A 20075-nucleotide genomic window follows, 5' to 3' on the forward strand; every position below is an offset into this window, starting at 1 on the left:
CTTGCACAGCCCACCCTTTGGGAAGGTGGCGGGAACGCAGTTGGGCAAGTGTCATGATGCCTGTGACAAATGGCTTTCAGAAAATGCTTATCATAATGTTTAACTCTGAGTTTTACCTTTCTTGTCCTATGCAGACACCACCTGGTTCACCACCACTGCAGCCTCGAACACAGAAATCGGTAAATATTTCAGTCCACCCTCCCAGGATCATTCTCAGCTTCTAGATAAAGCGTGGGTTTGGAAGTGACAGGAGGCATCGCATAATGTGTCCTTCCCTATCCTCCTCCCTGTGTGTGTGTGTGTGTGTGTGTGTGTGTGTGTGTGTCACCGGGGTAAAGAGAGAGAAGTCTCTGAAGATCAGATCCGGGGTCTGATCTTACAGGGTGGCCCACTGATTCCATGGGGATCCTGGGCTCATGTTCAGCAAAGGTCCCCCCCCCCCCGCCCCGCCGCCGGGGATCCATGGAAGCCCTGGAGGCCTCTCTAGGACTGCTGGAACCATGCTGGTCTCGTGGCTCCCAGGCCATGGGGTCGAGCCCTGAGAAGAAGAGGGCCATGTGCTGGGCTGGTCCCACTCTTCCCGAGGGGCATCCCATCCTGGGATGTTGGAGAAGCAAGTCAGGATGCTGCAGAAGACTAGAAGTTGTCCATTGAGGCACGGGTCCCGTCATGCCCCAGTGGCTGGAGAGCTCTATGCTGGGTGTGCCCGGGGCACATTAGGCTTGTCCACCCCCTCACTTCCATCCAGGTCCTGGGTTGCTTCTTTCAGTGGAGCGTCCTCAGCCTTGAGCTGACTGGGATGTCTCTGCTCTTCCCTGTGCTGACGATTGACCTTTGGCATGTTGAAGGTCATTCCGTGCCCAGTGGATTAGGCGGGGATCAAGCCTTGGGTCTTACAAATGTTCTGAGCTTATGAGCTTGAGATAGACACGAAGGGGGATTTCTGTTCTGGATTCCTCAGGGACTGATTCAGGTTTGGCCCTGAGGCTGGTGAACGGAGGTGACCGTTGTCAGGGCCGCGTGGAGGTCCTGTACCGAGGCTCTTGGGGTACCGTGTGTGACGACAGCTGGGACACCAGTGACGCCAACGTGGTGTGCAGGCAGCTGGGCTGTGGCTGGGCCACGTCGGCCCCCGGAAGTGCCCGCTTTGGTCAAGGCTCAGGGCCGATTGTGCTGGACGACGTGCGCTGCTCTGGGCATGAGGCCTACCTGTGGAGCTGCCCTCACAACGGCTGGAACTCGCACAACTGTGGCCACGGAGAAGATGCTGGTGTCATCTGCTCAGGTGGGATGAAATAGACCCATATCTCTCTCTGAGATGGTCTTGGAAGGGACGAAACCCACTACGCATGACAAGGCCCACATCCAACCCTCCCTGAGGTATTCCGTGCCTCCCAAGCTTAGCTGGAGGCAGCAGGCTACTGATGTAGAATGCAAAGGGAAGTGTTGGGTCACTGTCCTCCCTATGTGGCCAACAATATCACTTGGCAACAACATGGCATACTGGGGGAAAGGGCCATCCACCGTTCAATGAGTAGAAAAATGGGTCTCTTCCTTCTTGGTAGGATCATCTATTCTGCCCACATCTCTCTTCCCAGGGCCTGATTATCAAGGCACAACTTTTGGGTAATGGTTGGAGCATAAACCACCTTCCCTCCTTTATGGCTGCATTCTTCTGAGTCCTCCATGAAGCCGACTCAGAGAAGAGGATGGCATTCTATACTGTGAACTGGGGAGGGCCATGAAGAGCAGTAGGTGCTGGGGAAGGTACAAGGAATGGCAGCTCACTACTACATGGAATGATAAAGATATACATAGGAATGTGGGGCTTGGATTGACCCTCTACAGAAACCCTGAAAAACTTTGTGAAGCCCAGGAGCACTGTACCTGGGCTGGTGGAATTTGGCTCCTTTTTTTTTTTTTTTGTTAATTTTATTTTTTATAAACATATAATATATTTTTATCCCCAGGGGTACAGGTCTGTGAATCGCCAGGGTTTACACACTTCATAGCTCTCACCATAGCACATACCCTCCCCAATGTCCATAACCCCACCCCCAAGCCCCCTCCCCCTATCAATCCTCAGTTTGTTTTGTGAGATTAAGAGTCACTTATGTATGGTTTGTCTCCCTCCCAATCCCATCTGGCTCCTTCTAAACTAATTGCCCCGAATCATTCTTGTTGCTCCTGTACAGAGGGAACACTATGTCTTTGATAGTCCGTGCTGGGCCTGGCAGGGACATTCCTCCTCCTCGAACAGTAGTATTAAGGCCCAGCAAGGCAAGCAATGGGAGGGTGGAGCTCCCAGAGGACTGAGGGATTCAGGGCGGGCTCTAGCTCTGTCCACCCAAAGGCATGTGGAAGTGTGATCTCAGGCAGTACACACTGAGTTTCTTCAAGCTTTGGTCCATTTGGGGCACCTGTGTGCTGTGTGTCTGACTCTTGTTTCTTTCTCTCAGCTGCTTGGCCTCAGTCCACACTCCAGCCAGGTGAGTCCTCTGCCACCCCACTGGGGCTTTTCTCTCCCACCCACCCTTCTTCAGTCAGGCTGGTCAACCCGCTGCTCTTTGTGAAACTTGTGGACACTTTAGTTTTCCCCATTGTCACTGAGATATTGGCAGGTAGTTCTTAATTAGCTGTGGGATTTCCAAGAGTCTCACCTTCCCATGAGTGCATGAGGTTCCATCCAGTATGTGGAAACTGTCCCAAGAGATGGCTGCCTGCAGTTTCAGAGAACTGGCCCATGTGCCATGAATCTCAGCTCTCATGTAATCCGGGCTGATAGGTTGAGTGGGAGAATGGAGGCTGAGGACCACCTAGGTCCTCCTGAAGAGCCACCAGGGCAGGCTGGCTCCTTTCCCGGGCTCAGTCCTTGCAACAGCCTCAGGTTCCTTGGACAGAGATGTGCATCCAACGAGGCAGGGACAGCAGTTGCAGGGGATGGGACTGTCAGAGGTGATGGAGTTGCTCTAGGTCCTAGTGTAGCTATTTGGTTCTGTGGTGACCCTCAATGCGCCTGAATCTTTTCTCCAAGCACCCCATGTGCCAAAGCCCTCAGATCTACATGAGTCAAGAGAGACGGGTGGTAAAAGTTTTCCATGGGAAAAAAGAACATGCCAGGCTTAGAGATGTGGAGGCACCTGGCTGACCTCCCCATAGCCTTTGTCCCAGAAAGATTAGAGCAGGAGACTTGCACAGCCCACCCTTTGGGAAGGTGGCGGGAACGCAGTTGGGCAAGTGTCATGATGCCTGTGACAAATGGCTTTCAGAAAATGCTTATCATAATGTTTAACTCTGAGTTTTACCTTTCTTGTCCTATGCAGACACCACCTGGTTCACCACCACTGCAGCCTCGAACACAGAAATCGGTAAATATTTCAGTCCACCCTCCCAGGATCATTCTCAGCTTCTAGATAAAGCGTGGGTTTGGAAGTGACAGGAGGCATCGCATAATGTGTCCTTCCCTATCCTCCTCCCTGTGTGTGTGTGTGTGTGTGTGTGTGTGTGTGTGTGTGTGTGTGTGTCACCGGGGTAAAGAGAGAGAAGTCTCTGAAGATCAGATCCGGGGTCTGATCTTACAGGGTGGCCCACTGATTCCATGGGGATCCTGGGCTCATGTTCAGCAAAGGTCCCCCCCCCCCCGCCCCGCCGCCGGGGATCCATGGAAGCCCTGGAGGCCTCTCTAGGACTGCTGGAACCATGCTGGTCTCGTGGCTCCCAGGCCATGGGGTCGAGCCCTGAGAAGAAGAGGGCCATGTGCTGGGCTGGTCCCACTCTTCCCGAGGGGCATCCCATCCTGGGATGTTGGAGAAGCAAGTCAGGATGCTGCAGAAGACTAGAAGTTGTCCATTGAGGCACGGGTCCCGTCATGCCCCAGTGGCTGGAGAGCTCTATGCTGGGTGTGCCCGGGGCACATTAGGCTTGTCCACCCCCTCACTTCCATCCAGGTCCTGGGTTGCTTCTTTCAGTGGAGCGTCCTCAGCCTTGAGCTGACTGGGATGTCTCTGCTCTTCCCTGTGCTGACGATTGACCTTTGGCATGTTGAAGGTCATTCCGTGCCCAGTGGATTAGGCGGGGATCAAGCCTTGGGTCTTACAAATGTTCTGAGCTTATGAGCTTGAGATAGACACGAAGGGGGATTTCTGTTCTGGATTCCTCAGGGACTGATTCAGGTTTGGCCCTGAGGCTGGTGAACGGAGGTGACCGTTGTCAGGGCCGCGTGGAGGTCCTGTACCGAGGCTCTTGGGGTACCGTGTGTGACGACAGCTGGGACACCAGTGACGCCAACGTGGTGTGCAGGCAGCTGGGCTGTGGCTGGGCCACGTCGGCCCCCGGAAGTGCCCGCTTTGGTCAAGGCTCAGGGCCGATTGTGCTGGACGACGTGCGCTGCTCTGGGCATGAGGCCTACCTGTGGAGCTGCCCTCACAACGGCTGGAACTCGCACAACTGTGGCCACGGAGAAGATGCTGGTGTCATCTGCTCAGGTGGGATGAAATAGACCCATATCTCTCTCTGAGATGGTCTTGGAAGGGACGAAACCCACTACGCATGACAAGGCCCACATCCAACCCTCCCTGAGGTATTCCGTGCCTCCCAAGCTTAGCTGGAGGCAGCAGGCTACTGATGTAGAATGCAAAGGGAAGTGTTGGGTCACTGTCCTCCCTATGTGGCCAACAATATCACTTGGCAACAACATGGCATACTGGGGGAAAGGGCCATCCACCGTTCAATGAGTAGAAAAATGGGTCTCTTCCTTCTTGGTAGGATCATCTATTCTGCCCACATCTCTCTTCCCAGGGCCTGATGATCAAGGCACAACTTTTGGGTAATGGTTGGAGCATAAACCACCTTCCCTCCTTTATGGCTGCATTCTTCTGAGTCCTCCATGAAGCCGACTCAGAGAAGAGGATGGCATTCTATACTGTGAACTGGGGAGGGCCATGAAGAGCAGTAGGTGCTGGGGAAGGTACAAGGAATGGCAGCTCACTACTACATGGAATGATAAAGATATACATAGGAATGTGGGGCTTGGATTGACCCTCTACAGAAACCCTGAAAAACTTTGTGAAGCCCAGGAGCACTGTACCTGGGCTGGTGGAATTTGGCTCCTTTTTTTTTTTTTTTTGTTAATTTTATTTTTTATAAACATATAATATATTTTTATCCCCAGGGGTACAGGTCTGTGAATCGCCAGGGTTTACACACTTCATAGCTCTCACCATAGCACATACCCTCCCCAATGTCCATAACCCCACCCCCAAGCCCCCTCCCCCTATCAATCCTCAGTTTGTTTTGTGAGATTAAGAGTCACTTATGTATGGTTTGTCTCCCTCCCAATCCCATCTGGCTCCTTCTAAACTAATTGCCCCGAATCATTCTTGTTGCTCCTGTACAGAGGGAACACTATGTCTTTGATAGTCCGTGCTGGGCCTGGCAGGGACATTCCTCCTCCTCGAACAGTAGTATTAAGGCCCAGCAAGGCAAGCAATGGGAGGGTGGAGCTCCCAGAGGACTGAGGGATTCAGGGCGGGCTCTAGCTCTGTCCACCCAAAGGCATGTGGAAGTGTGATCTCAGGCAGTACACACTGAGTTTCTTCAAGCTTTGGTCCATTTGGGGCACCTGTGTGCTGTGTGTCTGACTCTTGTTTCTTTCTCTCAGCTGCTTGGCCTCAGTCCACACTCCAGCCAGGTGAGTCCTCTGCCACCCCACTGGGGCTTTTCTCTCCCACCCACCCTTCTTCAGTCAGGCTGGTCAACCCGCTGCTCTTTGTGAAACTTGTGGACACTTTAGTTTTCCCCATTGTCACTGAGATATTGGCAGGTAGTTCTTAATTAGCTGTGGGATTTCCAAGAGTCTCACCTTCCCATGAGTGCATGAGGTTCCATCCAGTATGTGGAAACTGTCCCAAGAGATGGCTGCCTGCAGTTTCAGAGAACTGGCCCATGTGCCATGAATCTCAGCTCTCATGTAATCCGGGCTGATAGGTTGAGTGGGAGAATGGAGGCTGAGGACCACCTAGGTCCTCCTGAAGAGCCACCAGGGCAGGCTGGCTCCTTTCCCGGGCTCAGTCCTTGCAACAGCCTCAGGTTCCTTGGACAGAGATGTGCATCCAACGAGGCAGGGACAGCAGTTGCAGGGGATGGGACTGTCAGAGGTGATGGAGTTGCTCTAGGTCCTAGTGTAGCTATTTGGTTCTGTGGTGACCCTCAATGCGCCTGAATCTTTTCTCCAAGCACCCCATGTGCCAAAGCCCTCAGATCTACATGAGTCAAGAGAGACGGGTGGTAAAAGTTTTCCATGGGAAAAAAGAACATGCCAGGCTTAGAGATGTGGAGGCACCTGGCTGACCTCCCCATAGCCTTTGTCCCAGAAAGATTAGAGCAGGAGACTTGCACAGCCCACCCTTTGGGAAGGTGGCGGGAACGCAGTTGGGCAAGTGTCATGATGCCTGTGACAAATGGCTTTCAGAAAATGCTTATCATAATGTTTAACTCTGAGTTTTACCTTTCTTGTCCTATGCAGACACCACCTGGTTCACCACCACTGCAGCCTCGAACACAGAAATCGGTAAATATTTCAGTCCACCCTCCCAGGATCATTCTCAGCTTCTAGATAAAGCGTGGGTTTGGAAGTGACAGGAGGCATCGCATAATGTGTCCTTCCCTATCCTCCTCCCTGTGTGTGTGTGTGTGTGTGTGTGTGTGTGTGTGTGTGTCACCGGGGTAAAGAGAGAGAAGTCTCTGAAGATCAGATCCGGGGTCTGATCTTACAGGGTGGCCCACTGATTCCATGGGGATCCTGGGCTCATGTTCAGCAAAGGGCCCCCCCCCCCCCGCCCCGCCGCCGGGGATCCATGGAAGCCCTGGAGGCCTCTCTAGGACTGCTGGAACCATGCTGGTCTCGTGGCTCCCAGGCCAGGGGGTCGAGCCCTGAGAAGAAGAGGGCCATGTGCTGGGCTGGTCCCACTCTTCCCGAGGGGCATCCCATCCTGGGATGTTGGAGAAGCAAGTCAGGATGCTGCAGAAGACTAGAAGTTGTCCATTGAGGCACGGGTCCCGTCATGCCCCAGTGGCTGGAGAGCTCTATGCTGGGTGTGCCCGGGGCACATTAGGCTTGTCCACCCCCTCACTTCCATCCAGGTCCTGGGTTGCTTCTTTCAGTGGAGCGTCCTCAGCCTTGAGCTGACTGGGATGTCTCTGCTCTTCCCTGTGCTGACGATTGACCTTTGGCATGTTGAAGGTCATTCCGTGCCCAGTGGATTAGGCGGGGATCAAGCCTTGGGTCTTACAAATGTTCTGAGCTTATGAGCTTGAGATAGACACGAAGGGGGATTTCTGTTCTGGATTCCTCAGGGACTGATTCAGGTTTGGCCCTGAGGCTGGTGAACGGAGGTGACCGTTGTCAGGGCCGCGTGGAGGTCCTGTACCGAGGCTCTTGGGGTACCGTGTGTGACGACAGCTGGGACACCAGTGACGCCAACGTGGTGTGCAGGCAGCTGGGCTGTGGCTGGGCCACGTCGGCCCCCGGAAGTGCCCGCTTTGGTCAAGGCTCAGGGCCGATTGTGCTGGACGACGTGCGCTGCTCTGGGCATGAGGCCTACCTGTGGAGCTGCCCTCACAACGGCTGGAACTCGCACAACTGTGGCCACGGAGAAGATGCTGGTGTCATCTGCTCAGGTGGGATGAAATAGACCCATATCTCTCTCTGAGATGGTCTTGGAAGGGACGAAACCCACTACGCATGACAAGGCCCACATCCAACCCTCCCTGAGGTATTCCGTGCCTCCCAAGCTTAGCTGGAGGCAGCAGGCTACTGATGTAGAATGCAAAGGGAAGTGTTGGGTCACTGTCCTCCCTATGTGGCCAACAATATCACTTGGCAACAACATGGCATACTGGGGGAAAGGGCCATCCACCGTTCAATGAGTAGAAAAATGGGTCTCTTCCTTCTTGGTAGGATCATCTATTCTGCCCACATCTCTCTTCCCAGGGCCTGATGATCAAGGCACAACTTTTGGGTAATGGTTGGAGCATAAACCACCTTCCCTCCTTTATGGCTGCATTCTTCTGAGTCCTCCATGAAGCCGACTCAGAGAAGAGGATGGCATTCTATACTGTGAACTGGGGAGGGCCATGAAGAGCAGTAGGTGCTGGGGAAGGTACAAGGAATGGCAGCTCACTACTACATGGAATGATAAAGATATACATAGGAATGTGGGGCTTGGATTGACCCTCTACAGAAACCCTGAAAAACTTTGTGAAGCCCAGGAGCACTGTACCTGGGCTGGTGGAATTTGGCTCCTTTTTTTTTTTTTTTTTGTTAATTTTATTTTTTATAAACATATAATATATTTTTATCCCCAGGGGTACAGGTCTGTGAATCGCCAGGGTTTACACACTTCATAGCTCTCACCATAGCACATACCCTCCCCAATGTCCATAACCCCACCCCCAAGCCCCCTCCCCCTATCAATCCTCAGTTTGTTTTGTGAGATTAAGAGTCACTTATGTATGGTTTGTCTCCCTCCCAATCCCATCTGGCTCCTTCTAAACTAATTGCCCCGAATCATTCTTGTTGCTCCTGTACAGAGGGAACACTATGTCTTTGATAGTCCGTGCTGGGCCTGGCAGGGACATTCCTCCTCCTCGAACAGTAGTATTAAGGCCCAGCAAGGCAAGCAATGGGAGGGTGGAGCTCCCAGAGGACTGAGGGATTCAGGGCGGGCTCTAGCTCTGTCCACCCAAAGGCATGTGGAAGTGTGATCTCAGGCAGTACACACTGAGTTTCTTCAAGCTTTGGTCCATTTGGGGCACCTGTGTGCTGTGTGTCTGACTCTTGTTTCTTTCTCTCAGCTGCTTGGCCTCAGTCCACACTCCAGCCAGGTGAGTCCTCTGCCACCCCACTGGGGCTTTTCTCTCCCACCCACCCTTCTTCAGTCAGGCTGGTCAACCCGCTGCTCTTTGTGAAACTTGTGGACACTTTAGTTTTCCCCATTGTCACTGAGATATTGGCAGGTAGTTCTTAATTAGCTGTGGGATTTCCAAGAGTCTCACCTTCCCATGAGTGCATGAGGTTCCATCCAGTATGTGGAAACTGTCCCAAGAGATGGCTGCCTGCAGTTTCAGAGAACTGGCCCATGTGCCATGAATCTCAGCTCTCATGTAATCCGGGCTGATAGGTTGAGTGGGAGAATGGAGGCTGAGGACCACCTAGGTCCTCCTGAAGAGCCACCAGGGCAGGCTGGCTCCTTTCCCGGGCTCAGTCCTTGCAACAGCCTCAGGTTCCTTGGACAGAGATGTGCATCCAACGAGGCAGGGACAGCAGTTGCAGGGGATGGGACTGTCAGAGGTGATGGAGTTGCTCTAGGTCCTAGTGTAGCTATTTGGTTCTGTGGTGACCCTCAATGCGCCTGAATCTTTTCTCCAAGCACCCCATGTGCCAAAGCCCTCAGATCTACATGAGTCAAGAGAGACGGGTGGTAAAAGTTTTCCATGGGAAAAAAGAACATGCCAGGCTTAGAGATGTGGAGGCACCTGGCTGACCTCCCCATAGCCTTTGTCCCAGAAAGATTAGAGCAGGAGACTTGCACAGCCCACCCTTTGGGAAGGTGGCGGGAACGCAGTTGGGCAAGTGTCATGATGCCTGTGACAAATGGCTTTCAGAAAATGCTTATCATAATGTTTAACTCTGAGTTTTACCTTTCTTGTCCTATGCAGACACCACCTGGTTCACCACCACTGCAGCCTCGAACACAGAAATCGGTAAATATTTCAGTCCACCCTCCCAGGATCATTCTCAGCTTCTAGATAAAGCGTGGGTTTGGAAGTGACAGGAGGCATCGCATAATGTGTCCTTCCCTATCCTCCTCCCTGTGTGTGTGTGTGTGTGTGTGTGTGTGTGTGTGTGTGTGTCACCGGGGTAAAGAGAGAGAAGTCTCTGAAGATCAGATCCGGGGTCTGATCTTACAGGGTGGCCCACTGATTCCATGGGGATCCTGGGCTCATGTTCAGCAAAGGTCCCCCCCCCCCCCGCCCCGCCGCCGGGGATCCATGGAAGCCCTGGAGGCCTCTCTAGGACTGCTGGAACCATGCTGGTCTCGTGGCTCCCAGGCCATGGGGTCGAGCCCTGAGAAGAAGAGGGCCATGTGCTGGGCTGGTCCCACTCTTCCCGAGGGGCATCCCATCCTGGGATGTTGGAGAAGCAAGTCAGGATGCTGCAGAAGACTAGAAGTTGTCCATTGAGGCACGGGTCCCGTCATGCCCCAGTGGCTGGAGAGCTCTATGCTGGGTGTGCCCGGGGCACATTAGGCTTGTCCACCCCCTCACTTCCATCCAGGTCCTGGGTTGCTTCTTTCAGTGGAGCGTCCTCAGCCTTGAGCTGACTGGGATGTCTCTGCTCTTCCCTGTGCTGACGATTGACCTTTGGCATGTTGAAGGTCATTCCGTGCCCAGTGGATTAGGCGGGGATCAAGCCTTGGGTCTTACAAATGTTCTGAGCTTATGAGCTTGAGATAGACACGAAGGGGGATTTCTGTTCTGGATTCCTCAGGGACTGATTCAGGTTTGGCCCTGAGGCTGGTGAACGGAGGTGACCGTTGTCAGGGCCGCGTGGAGGTCCTGTACCGAGGCTCTTGGGGTACCGTGTGTGACGACAGCTGGGACACCAGTGACGCCAACGTGGTGTGCAGGCAGCTGGGCTGTGGCTGGGCCACGTCGGCCCCCGGAAGTGCCCGCTTTGGTCAAGGCTCAGGGCCGATTGTGCTGGACGACGTGCGCTGCTCTGGGCATGAGGCCTACCTGTGGAGCTGCCCTCACAACGGCTGGAACTCGCACAACTGTGGCCACGGAGAAGATGCTGGTGTCATCTGCTCAGGTGGGATGAAATAGACCCATATCTCTCTCTGAGATGGTCTTGGAAGGGACGAAACCCACTACGCATGACAAGGCCCACATCCAACCCTCCCTGAGGTATTCCGTGCCTCCCAAGCTTAGCTGGAGGCAGCAGGCTACTGATGTAGAATGCAAAGGGAAGTGTTGGGTCACTGTCCTCCCTATGTGGCCAACAATGTCACTTGGCAACAACGTGGCATACTGGGGGAAAGGGCCATCCACCGTTCAATGAGTAGAAAAATGGGTCTCTTCCTTCTTGGTAGGATCATCTATTCTGCCCACATCTCTCTTCCCAGGGCCTGATGATCAAGGCACAACTTTTGGGTAATGGTTGGAGCATAAACCACCTTCCCTCCTTTATGGCTGCATTCTTCTGAGTCCTCCATGAAGCCGACTCAGAGAAGAGGATGGCATTCTATACTGTGAACTGGGGAGGGCCATGAAGAGCAGTAGGTGCTGGGGAAGGTACAAGGAATGGCAGCTCACTACTACATGGAATGATAAAGATATACATAGGAATGTGGGGCTTGGATTGACCCTCTACAGAAACCCTGAAAAACTTTGTGAAGCCCAGGAGCACTGTACCTGGGCTGGTGGAATTTGGCTCCTTTTTTTGTTTGTTTGTTTTGTTAATTTTATTTTTTATAAACATATAATATATTTTTATCCCCAGGGGTACAGGTCTGTGAATCGCCAGGGTTTACACACTTCACAGCTCTCACCATAGCACATACCCTCCCCAATGTCCATAACCCCACCCCCAAGCCCCCTCCCCCTATCAATCCTCAGTTTGTTTTGTGAGATTAAGAGTCACTTATGTATGGTTTGTCTCCCTCCCAATCCCATCTGGCTCCTTCTAAACTAATTGCCCCGAATCATTCTTGTTGCTCCTGTACAGAGGGAACACTATGTCTTTGATAGTCCGTGCTGGGCCTGGCAGGGACATTCCTCCTCCTCGAACAGTAGTATTAAGGCCCAGCAAGGCAAGCAATGGGAGGGTGGAGCTCCCAGAGGACTGAGGGATTCAGGGCGGGCTCTAGCTCTGTCCACCCAAAGGCATGTGGAAGTGTGATCTCAGGCAGTACACACTGAGTTTCTTCAAGCTTTGGTCCATTTGGGGCACCTGTGTGCTGTGTGTCTGACTCTTGTTTCTTTCTCTCAGCTGCTTGGCCTCAGTCCACACTCCAGCCAGGTGAGTCCTCTGCCACCCCACTGGGGCTTTTCTCTCCCACCCACCCTTCTTCAGTCAGGCTGGTCAACCCGCTGCTCTTTGTGAAACTTGTGGACACTTTAGTTTTCCCCATTGTCACTGAGATATTGGCAGGTAGTTCTTAATTAGCTGTGGGATTTCCAAGAGTCTCACCTTCCCATGAGTGCATGAGGTTCCATCCAGTATGTGGAAACTGTCCCAAGAGATGGCTGCCTGCAGTTTCAGAGAACTGGCCCATGTGCCATGAATCTCAGCTCTCATGTAATCCGGGCTGATAGGTTGAGTGGGAGAATGGAGGCTGAGGACCACCTAGGTCCTCCTGAAGAGCCACCAGGGCAGGCTGGCTCCTTTCCCGGGCTCAGTCCTTGCAACAGCCTCAGGTTCCTTGGACAGAGATGTGCATCCAACGAGGCAGGGACAGCAGTTGCAGGGGATGGGACTGTCAGAGGTGATGGAGTTGCTCTAGGTCCTAGTGTAGCTATTTGGTTCTGTGGTGACCCTCAATGCGCCTGAATCTTTTCTCCAAGCACCCCATGTGCCAAAGCCCTCAGATCTACATGAGTCAAGAGAGACGGGTGGTAAAAGTTTTCCATGGGAAAAAAGAACATGCCAGGCTTAGAGATGTGGAGGCACCTGGCTGACCTCCCCATAGCCTTTGTCCCAGAAAGATTAGAGCAGGAGACTTGCACAGCCCACCCTTTGGGAAGGTGGCGGGAACGCAGTTGGGCAAGTGTCATGATGCCTGTGACAAATGGCTTTCAGAAAATGCTTATCATAATGTTTAACTCTGAGTTTTACCTTTCTTGTCCTATGCAGACACCACCTGGTTCACCACCACTGCAGCCTCGAACACAGAAATCGGTAAATATTTCAGTCCACCCTCCCAGGATCATTCTCAGCTTCTAGATAAAGCGTGGGTTTGGAAGTGACAGGAGGCATCGCATAATGTGTCCTTCCCTATCCTCCTCCCTGTGTGTGTGTGTGTGTGTGTGTGTGTGTGTGTGTGTGTGTGTGTCACCGGGGTAAAGAGAGAGAAGTCTCTGAAGATCAGATCCGGGGTCTGATCTTACAGGGTGGCCCACTGATTCCATGGGGATCCTGGGCTCATGTTCAGCAAAGGTCCCCCCCCCCCCGCCCCGCCGCCGGGGATCCATGGAAGCCCTGGAGGCCTCTCTAGGACTGCTGGAACCATGCTGGTCTCGTGGCTCCCAGGCCATGGGGTCGAGCCCTGAGAAGAAGAGGGCCATGTGCTGGGCTGGTCCCACTCTTCCCGAGGGGCATCCCATCCTGGGATGTTGGAGAAGCAAGTCAGGATGCTGCAGAAGACTAGAAGTTGTCCATTGAGGCACGGGTCCCGTCATGCCCCAGTGGCTGGAGAGCTCTATGCTGGGTGTGCCCGGGGCACATTAGGCTTGTCCACCCCCTCACTTCCATCCAGGTCCTGGGTTGCTTCTTTCAGTGGAGCGTCCTCAGCCTTGAGCTGACTGGGATGTCTCTGCTCTTCCCTGTGCTGACGATTGACCTTTGGCATGTTGAAGGTCATTCCGTGCCCAGTGGATTAGGCGGGGATCAAGCCTTGGGTCTTACAAATGTTCTGAGCTTATGAGCTTGAGATAGACACGAAGGGGGATTTCTGTTCTGGATTCCTCAGGGACTGATTCAGGTTTGGCCCTGAGGCTGGTGAACGGAGGTGACCGTTGTCAGGGCCGCGTGGAGGTCCTGTACCGAGGCTCTTGGGGTACCGTGTGTGACGACAGCTGGGACACCAGTGACGCCAACGTGGTGTGCAGGCAGCTGGGCTGTGGCTGGGCCACGTCGGCCCCCGGAAGTGCCCGCTTTGGTCAAGGCTCAGGGCCGATTGTGCTGGACGACGTGCGCTGCTCTGGGCATGAGGCCTACCTGTGGAGCTGCCCTCACAACGGCTGGAACTCGCACAACTGTGGCCACGGAGAAGATGCTGGTGTCATCTGCTCAGGTGGGATGAAATAGACCCATATCTCTCTCTGAGATGGTCTTGGAAGGGACGAAACCCACTACGCATGACAAGGCCCACATCCAACCCTCCCTGAGGTATTCCGTGCCTCCCAAGCTTAGCTGGAGGCAGCAGGCTACTGATGTAGAATGCAAAGGGAAGTGTTGGGTCACTGTCCTCCCTATGTGGCCAACAATGTCACTTGGCAACAACGTGGCATACTGGGGGAAAGGGCCATCCACCGTTCAATGAGTAGAAAAATGGGTCTCTTCCTTCTTGGTAGGATCATCTATTCTGCCCACATCTCTCTTCCCAGGGCCTGATGATCAAGGCACAACTTTTGGGTAATGGTTGGAGCATAAACCACCTTCCCTCCTTTATGGCTGCATTCTTCTGAGTCCTCCATGAAGCCGACTCAGAGAAGAGGATGGCATTCTATACTGTGAACTGGGGAGGGCCATGAAGAGCAGTAGGTGCTGGGGAAGGTACAAGGAATGGCAGCTCACTACTACATGGAATGATAAAGATATACATAGGAATGTGGGGCTTGGATTGACCCTCTACAGAAACCCTGAAAAACTTTGTGAAGCCCAGGAGCACTGTACCTGGGCTGGTGGAATTTGGCTCCTTTTTTTTGTTTGTTTGTTTTGTTAATTTTATTTTTTATAAACATATAATATATTTTATCCCCAGGGGTACAGGTCTGTGAATCGCCAGGGTTTACACACTTCACAGCTCTCACCATAGCACATACCCTCCCCAATGTCCATAACCCCACCCCCAAGCCCCCTCCCCCTATCAATCCTCAGTTTGTTTTGTGAGATTAAGAGTCACTTATGTATGGTTTGTCTCCCTCCCAATCCCATCTGGCTCCTTCTAAACTAATTGCCCCGAATCATTCTTGTTGCTCCTGTACAGAGGGAACACTATGTCTTTGATAGTCCGTGCTGGGCCTGGCAGGGACATTCCTCCTCCTCGAACAGTAGTATTAAGGCCCAGCAAGGCAAGCAATGGGAGGGTGGAGCTCCCAGAGGACTGAGGGATTCAGGGCGGGCTCTAGCTCTGTCCACCCAAAGGCATGTGGAAGTGTGATCTCAGGCAGTACACACTGAGTTTCTTCAAGCTTTGGTCCATTTGGGGCACCTGTGTGCTGTGTGTCTGACTCTTGTTTCTTTCTCTCAGCTGCTTGGCCTCAGTCCACACTCCAGCCAGGTGAGTCCTCTGCCACCCCACTGGGGCTTTTCTCTCCCACCCACCCTTCTTCAGTCAGGCTGGTCAACCCGCTGCTCTTTGTGAAACTTGTGGACACTTTAGTTTTCCCCATTGTCACTGAGATATTGGCAGGTAGTTCTTAATTAGCTGTGGGATTTCCAAGAGTCTCACCTTCCCATGAGTGCATGAGGTTCCATCCAGTATGTGGAAACTGTCCCAAGAGATGGCTGCCTGCAGTTTCAGAGAACTGGCCCATGTGCCATGAATCTCAGCTCTCATGTAATCCGGGCTGATAGGTTGAGTGGGAGAATGGAGGCTGAGGACCACCTAGGTCCTCCTGAAGAGCCACCAGGGCAGGCTGGCTCCTTTCCCGGGCTCAGTCCTTGCAACAGCCTCAGGTTCCTTGGACAGAGATGTGCATCCAACGAGGCAGGGACAGCAGTTGCAGGGGATGGGACTGTCAGAGGTGATGGAGTTGCTCTAGGTCCTAGTGTAGCTATTTGGTTCTGTGGTGACCCTCAATGCGCCTGAATCTTTTCTCCAAGCACCCCATGTGCCAAAGCCCTCAGATCTACATGAGTCAAGAGAGACGGGTGGTAAAAGTTTTCCATGGGAAAAAAGAACATGCCAGGCTTAGAGATGTGGAGGCACCTGGCTGACCTCCCCATAGCCTTTGTCCCAGAAAGATTAGAGCAGGAGACTTGCACAGCCCACCCTTTGGGAAGGTGGCGGGAACGCAGTTGGGCAAGTGTCATGATGCCTGTGACAAATGGCTTTCAGAAAATGCTTATCATAATGTTTAACTCTGAGTTTTACCTTTCTTGTCCTATGCAGACACCACCTGGTTCACCACCACTGCAGCCTCGAACACAGAAATCGGTAAATATTTCAGTCCACCCTCCCAGGATCATTCTCAGCTTCTAGATAAAGCGTGGGTTTGGAAGTGACAGGAGGCATCGCATAATGTGTCCTTCCCTATCCTCCTCCCTGTGTGTGTGTGTGTGTGTGTGTGTGTGTGTGTGTGTGTGTGTGTCACCGGGGTAAAGAGAGAGAAGTCTCTGAAGATCAGATCCGGGGTCTGATCTTACAGGGTGGCCCACTGATTCCATGGGGATCCTGGGCTCATGTTCAGCAAAGGTCCCCCCCCCCCCCGCCCCGCCGCCGGGGATCCATGGAAGCCCTGGAGGCCTCTCTAGGACTGCTGGAACCATGCTGGTCTCGTGGCTCCCAGGCCATGGGGTCGAGCCCTGAGAAGAAGAGGGCCATGTGCTGGGCTGGTCCCACTCTTCCCGAGGGGCATCCCATCCTGGGATGTTGGAGAAGCAAGTCAGGATGCTGCAGAAGACTAGAAGTTGTCCATTGAGGCACGGGTCCCGTCATGCCCCAGTGGCTGGAGAGCTCTATGCTGGGTGTGCCCGGGGCACATTAGGCTTGTCCACCCCCTCACTTCCATCCAGGTCCTGGGTTGCTTCTTTCAGTGGAGCGTCCTCAGCCTTGAGCTGACTGGGATGTCTCTGCTCTTCCCTGTGCTGACGATTGACCTTTGGCATGTTGAAGGTCATTCCGTGCCCAGTGGATTAGGCGGGGATCAAGCCTTGGGTCTTACAAATGTTCTGAGCTTATGAGCTTGAGATAGACACGAAGGGGGATTTCTGTTCTGGATTCCTCAGGGACTGATTCAGGTTTGGCCCTGAGGCTGGTGAACGGAGGTGACCGTTGTCAGGGCCGCGTGGAGGTCCTGTACCGAGGCTCTTGGGGTACCGTGTGTGACGACAGCTGGGACACCAGTGACGCCAACGTGGTGTGCAGGCAGCTGGGCTGTGGCTGGGCCACGTCGGCCCCCGGAAGTGCCCGCTTTGGTCAAGGCTCAGGGCCGATTGTGCTGGACGACGTGCGCTGCTCTGGGCATGAGGCCTACCTGTGGAGCTGCCCTCACAACGGCTGGAACTCGCACAACTGTGGCCACGGAGAAGATGCTGGTGTCATCTGCTCAGGTGGGATGAAATAGACCCATATCTCTCTCTGAGATGGTCTTGGAAGGGACGAAACCCACTACGCATGACAAGGCCCACATCCAACCCTCCCTGAGGTATTCCGTGCCTCCCAAGCTTAGCTGGAGGCAGCAGGCTACTGATGTAGAATGCAAAGGGAAGTGTTGGGTCACTGTCCTCCCTATGTGGCCAACAATGTCACTTGGCAACAACGTGGCATACTGGGGGAAAGGGCCATCCACCGTTCAATGAGTAGAAAAATGGGTCTCTTCCTTCTTGGTAGGATCATCTATTCTGCCCACATCTCTCTTCCCAGGGCCTGATGATCAAGGCACAACTTTTGGGTAATGGTTGGAGCATAAACCACCTTCCCTCCTTTATGGCTGCATTCTTCTGAGTCCTCCATGAAGCCGACTCAGAGAAGAGGATGGCATTCTATACTGTGAACTGGGGAGGGCCATGAAGAGCAGTAGGTGCTGGGGAAGGTACAAGGAATGGCAGCTCACTACTACATGGAATGATAAAGATATACATAGGAATGTGGGGCTTGGATTGACCCTCTACAGAAACCCTGAAAAACTTTGTGAAGCCCAGGAGCACTGTACCTGGGCTGGTGGAATTTGGCTCCTTTTTTTTGTTTGTTTGTTTTGTTAATTTTATTTTTTATAAACATATAATATATTTTTATCCCCAGGGGTACAGGTCTGTGAATCGCCAGGGTTTACACACTTCACAGCTCTCACCATAGCACATACCCTCCCCAATGTCCATAACCCCACCCCCAAGCCCCCTCCCCCTATCAATCCTCAGTTTGTTTTGTGAGATTAAGAGTCACTTATGTATGGTTTGTCTCCCTCCCAATCCCATCTGGCTCCTTCTAAACTAATTGCCCCGAATCATTCTTGTTGCTCCTGTACAGAGGGAACACTATGTCTTTGATAGTCCGTGCTGGGCCTGGCAGGGACATTCCTCCTCCTCGAACAGTAGTATTAAGGCCCAGCAAGGCAAGCAATGGGAGGGTGGAGCTCCCAGAGGACTGAGGGATTCAGGGCGGGCTCTAGCTCTGTCCACCCAAAGGCATGTGGAAGTGTGATCTCAGGCAGTACACACTGAGTTTCTTCAAGCTTTGGTCCATTTGGGGCACCTGTGTGCTGTGTGTCTGACTCTTGTTTCTTTCTCTCAGCTGCTTGGCCTCAGTCCACACTCCAGCCAGGTGAGTCCTCTGCCACCCCACTGGGGCTTTTCTCTCCCACCCACCCTTCTTCAGTCAGGCTGGTCAACCCGCTGCTCTTTGTGAAACTTGTGGACACTTTAGTTTTCCCCATTGTCACTGAGATATTGGCAGGTAGTTCTTAATTAGCTGTGGGATTTCCAAGAGTCTCACCTTCCCATGAGTGCATGAGGTTCCATCCAGTATGTGGAAACTGTCCCAAGAGATGGCTGCCTGCAGTTTCAGAGAACTGGCCCATGTGCCATGAATCTCAGCTCTCATGTAATCCGGGCTGATAGGTTGAGTGGGAGAATGGAGGCTGAGGACCACCTAGGTCCTCCTGAAGAGCCACCAGGGCAGGCTGGCTCCTTTCCCGGGCTCAGTCCTTGCAACAGCCTCAGGTTCCTTGGACAGAGATGTGCATCCAACGAGGCAGGGACAGCAGTTGCAGGGGATGGGACAGTCAGAGGTGATGGAGTTGCTCTAGGTCCTAGTGTAGCTATTTGGTTCTGTGGTGACCCTCAATGCGCCTGAATCTTTTCTCCAAGCACCCCATGTGCCAAAGCCCTCAGATCTACATGAGTCAAGAGAGACGGGTGGTAAAAGTTTTCCATGGGAAAAAAGAACATGCCAGGCTTAGAGATGTGGAGGCACCTGGCTGACCTCCCCATAGCCTTTGTCCCAGAAAGATTAGAGCAGGAGACTTGCACAGCCCACCCTTTGGGAAGGTGGCGGGAACGCAGTTGGGCAAGTGTCATGATGCCTGTGACAAATGGCTTTCAGAAAATGCTTATCATAATGTTTAACTCTGAGTTTTACCTTTCTTGTCCTATGCAGACACCACCTGGTTCACCACCACTGCAGCCTCGAACACAGAAATCGGTAAATATTTCAGTCCACCCTCCCAGGATCATTCTCAGCTTCTAGATAAAGCGTGGGTTTGGAAGTGACAGGAGGCATCGCATAATGTGTCCTTCCCTATCCTCCTCCCTGTGTGTGTGTGTGTGTGTGTGTGTGTGTGACCGGGGTAAAGAGAGAGAAGTCTCTGAAGATCAGATCCGGGGTCTGATCTTACAGGGTGGCCCACTGATTCCATGGGGATCCTGGGCTCATGTTCAGCAAAGGTCCCCCCCCCCCCCCCCCGCCGCCGGGGATCCATGGAAGCCCTGGAGGCCTCTCTAGGACTGCTGGAACCATGCTGGTCTCGTGGCTCCCAGGCCATGGGGTCGAGCCCTGAGAAGAAGAGGGCCATGTGCTGGGCTGGTCCCACTCTTCCCGAGGGGCATCCCATCCTGGGATGTTGGAGAAGCAAGTCAGGATGCTGCAGAAGACTAGAAGTTGTCCATTGAGGCACGGGTCCCGTCATGCCCCAGTGGCTGGAGAGCTCTATGCTGGGTGTGCCCGGGGCACATTAGGCTTGTCCACCCCCTCACTTCCATCCAGGTCCTGGGTTGCTTCTTTCAGTGGAGCGTCCTCAGCCTTGAGCTGACTGGGATGTCTCTGCTCTTCCCTGTGCTGACGATTGACCTTTGGCATGTTGAAGGTCATTCCGTGCCCAGTGGATTAGGCGGGGATCAAGCCTTGGGTCTT

The 20075-nt window shown here is 53.2% G+C and overlaps 1 protein-coding gene across 9 annotated transcripts in view; it reads left to right on the top strand.

The window, feature by feature from the left end:
- Positions 1–20075, top strand: part of DMBT1 (deleted in malignant brain tumors 1) — an 84955-nt gene that overhangs the window by 21384 nt on the left and 43496 nt on the right. For all 9 annotated transcript variants that reach the window (XM_047702310.1, XM_047702309.1, XM_047702311.1 and 6 more), the window contains exons 2-20: positions 135–179; positions 962–1285; positions 2460–2489; positions 3324–3368; positions 4161–4484; positions 5660–5689; positions 6524–6568; positions 7354–7677; positions 8854–8883; positions 9718–9762; positions 10550–10873; positions 12053–12082; positions 12917–12961; positions 13752–14075; positions 15255–15284; positions 16119–16163; positions 16955–17278; positions 18459–18488; positions 19323–19367. In XM_047702310.1, coding sequence (XP_047558266.1) covers positions 135–179; positions 962–1285; positions 2460–2489; positions 3324–3368; positions 4161–4484; positions 5660–5689; positions 6524–6568; positions 7354–7677; positions 8854–8883; positions 9718–9762; positions 10550–10873; positions 12053–12082; positions 12917–12961; positions 13752–14075; positions 15255–15284; positions 16119–16163; positions 16955–17278; positions 18459–18488; positions 19323–19367 — 2439 coding nt within the window. The remainder of the gene's footprint in view (positions 1–134; positions 180–961; positions 1286–2459; positions 2490–3323; positions 3369–4160; positions 4485–5659; positions 5690–6523; positions 6569–7353; positions 7678–8853; positions 8884–9717; positions 9763–10549; positions 10874–12052; positions 12083–12916; positions 12962–13751; positions 14076–15254; positions 15285–16118; positions 16164–16954; positions 17279–18458; positions 18489–19322; positions 19368–20075) is intronic.

This window comes from Lutra lutra, chromosome 14, assembly GCF_902655055.1.
Source record: "Lutra lutra chromosome 14, mLutLut1.2, whole genome shotgun sequence".
Classification (NCBI taxonomy): domain Eukaryota; kingdom Metazoa; phylum Chordata; class Mammalia; order Carnivora; family Mustelidae; genus Lutra; species Lutra lutra.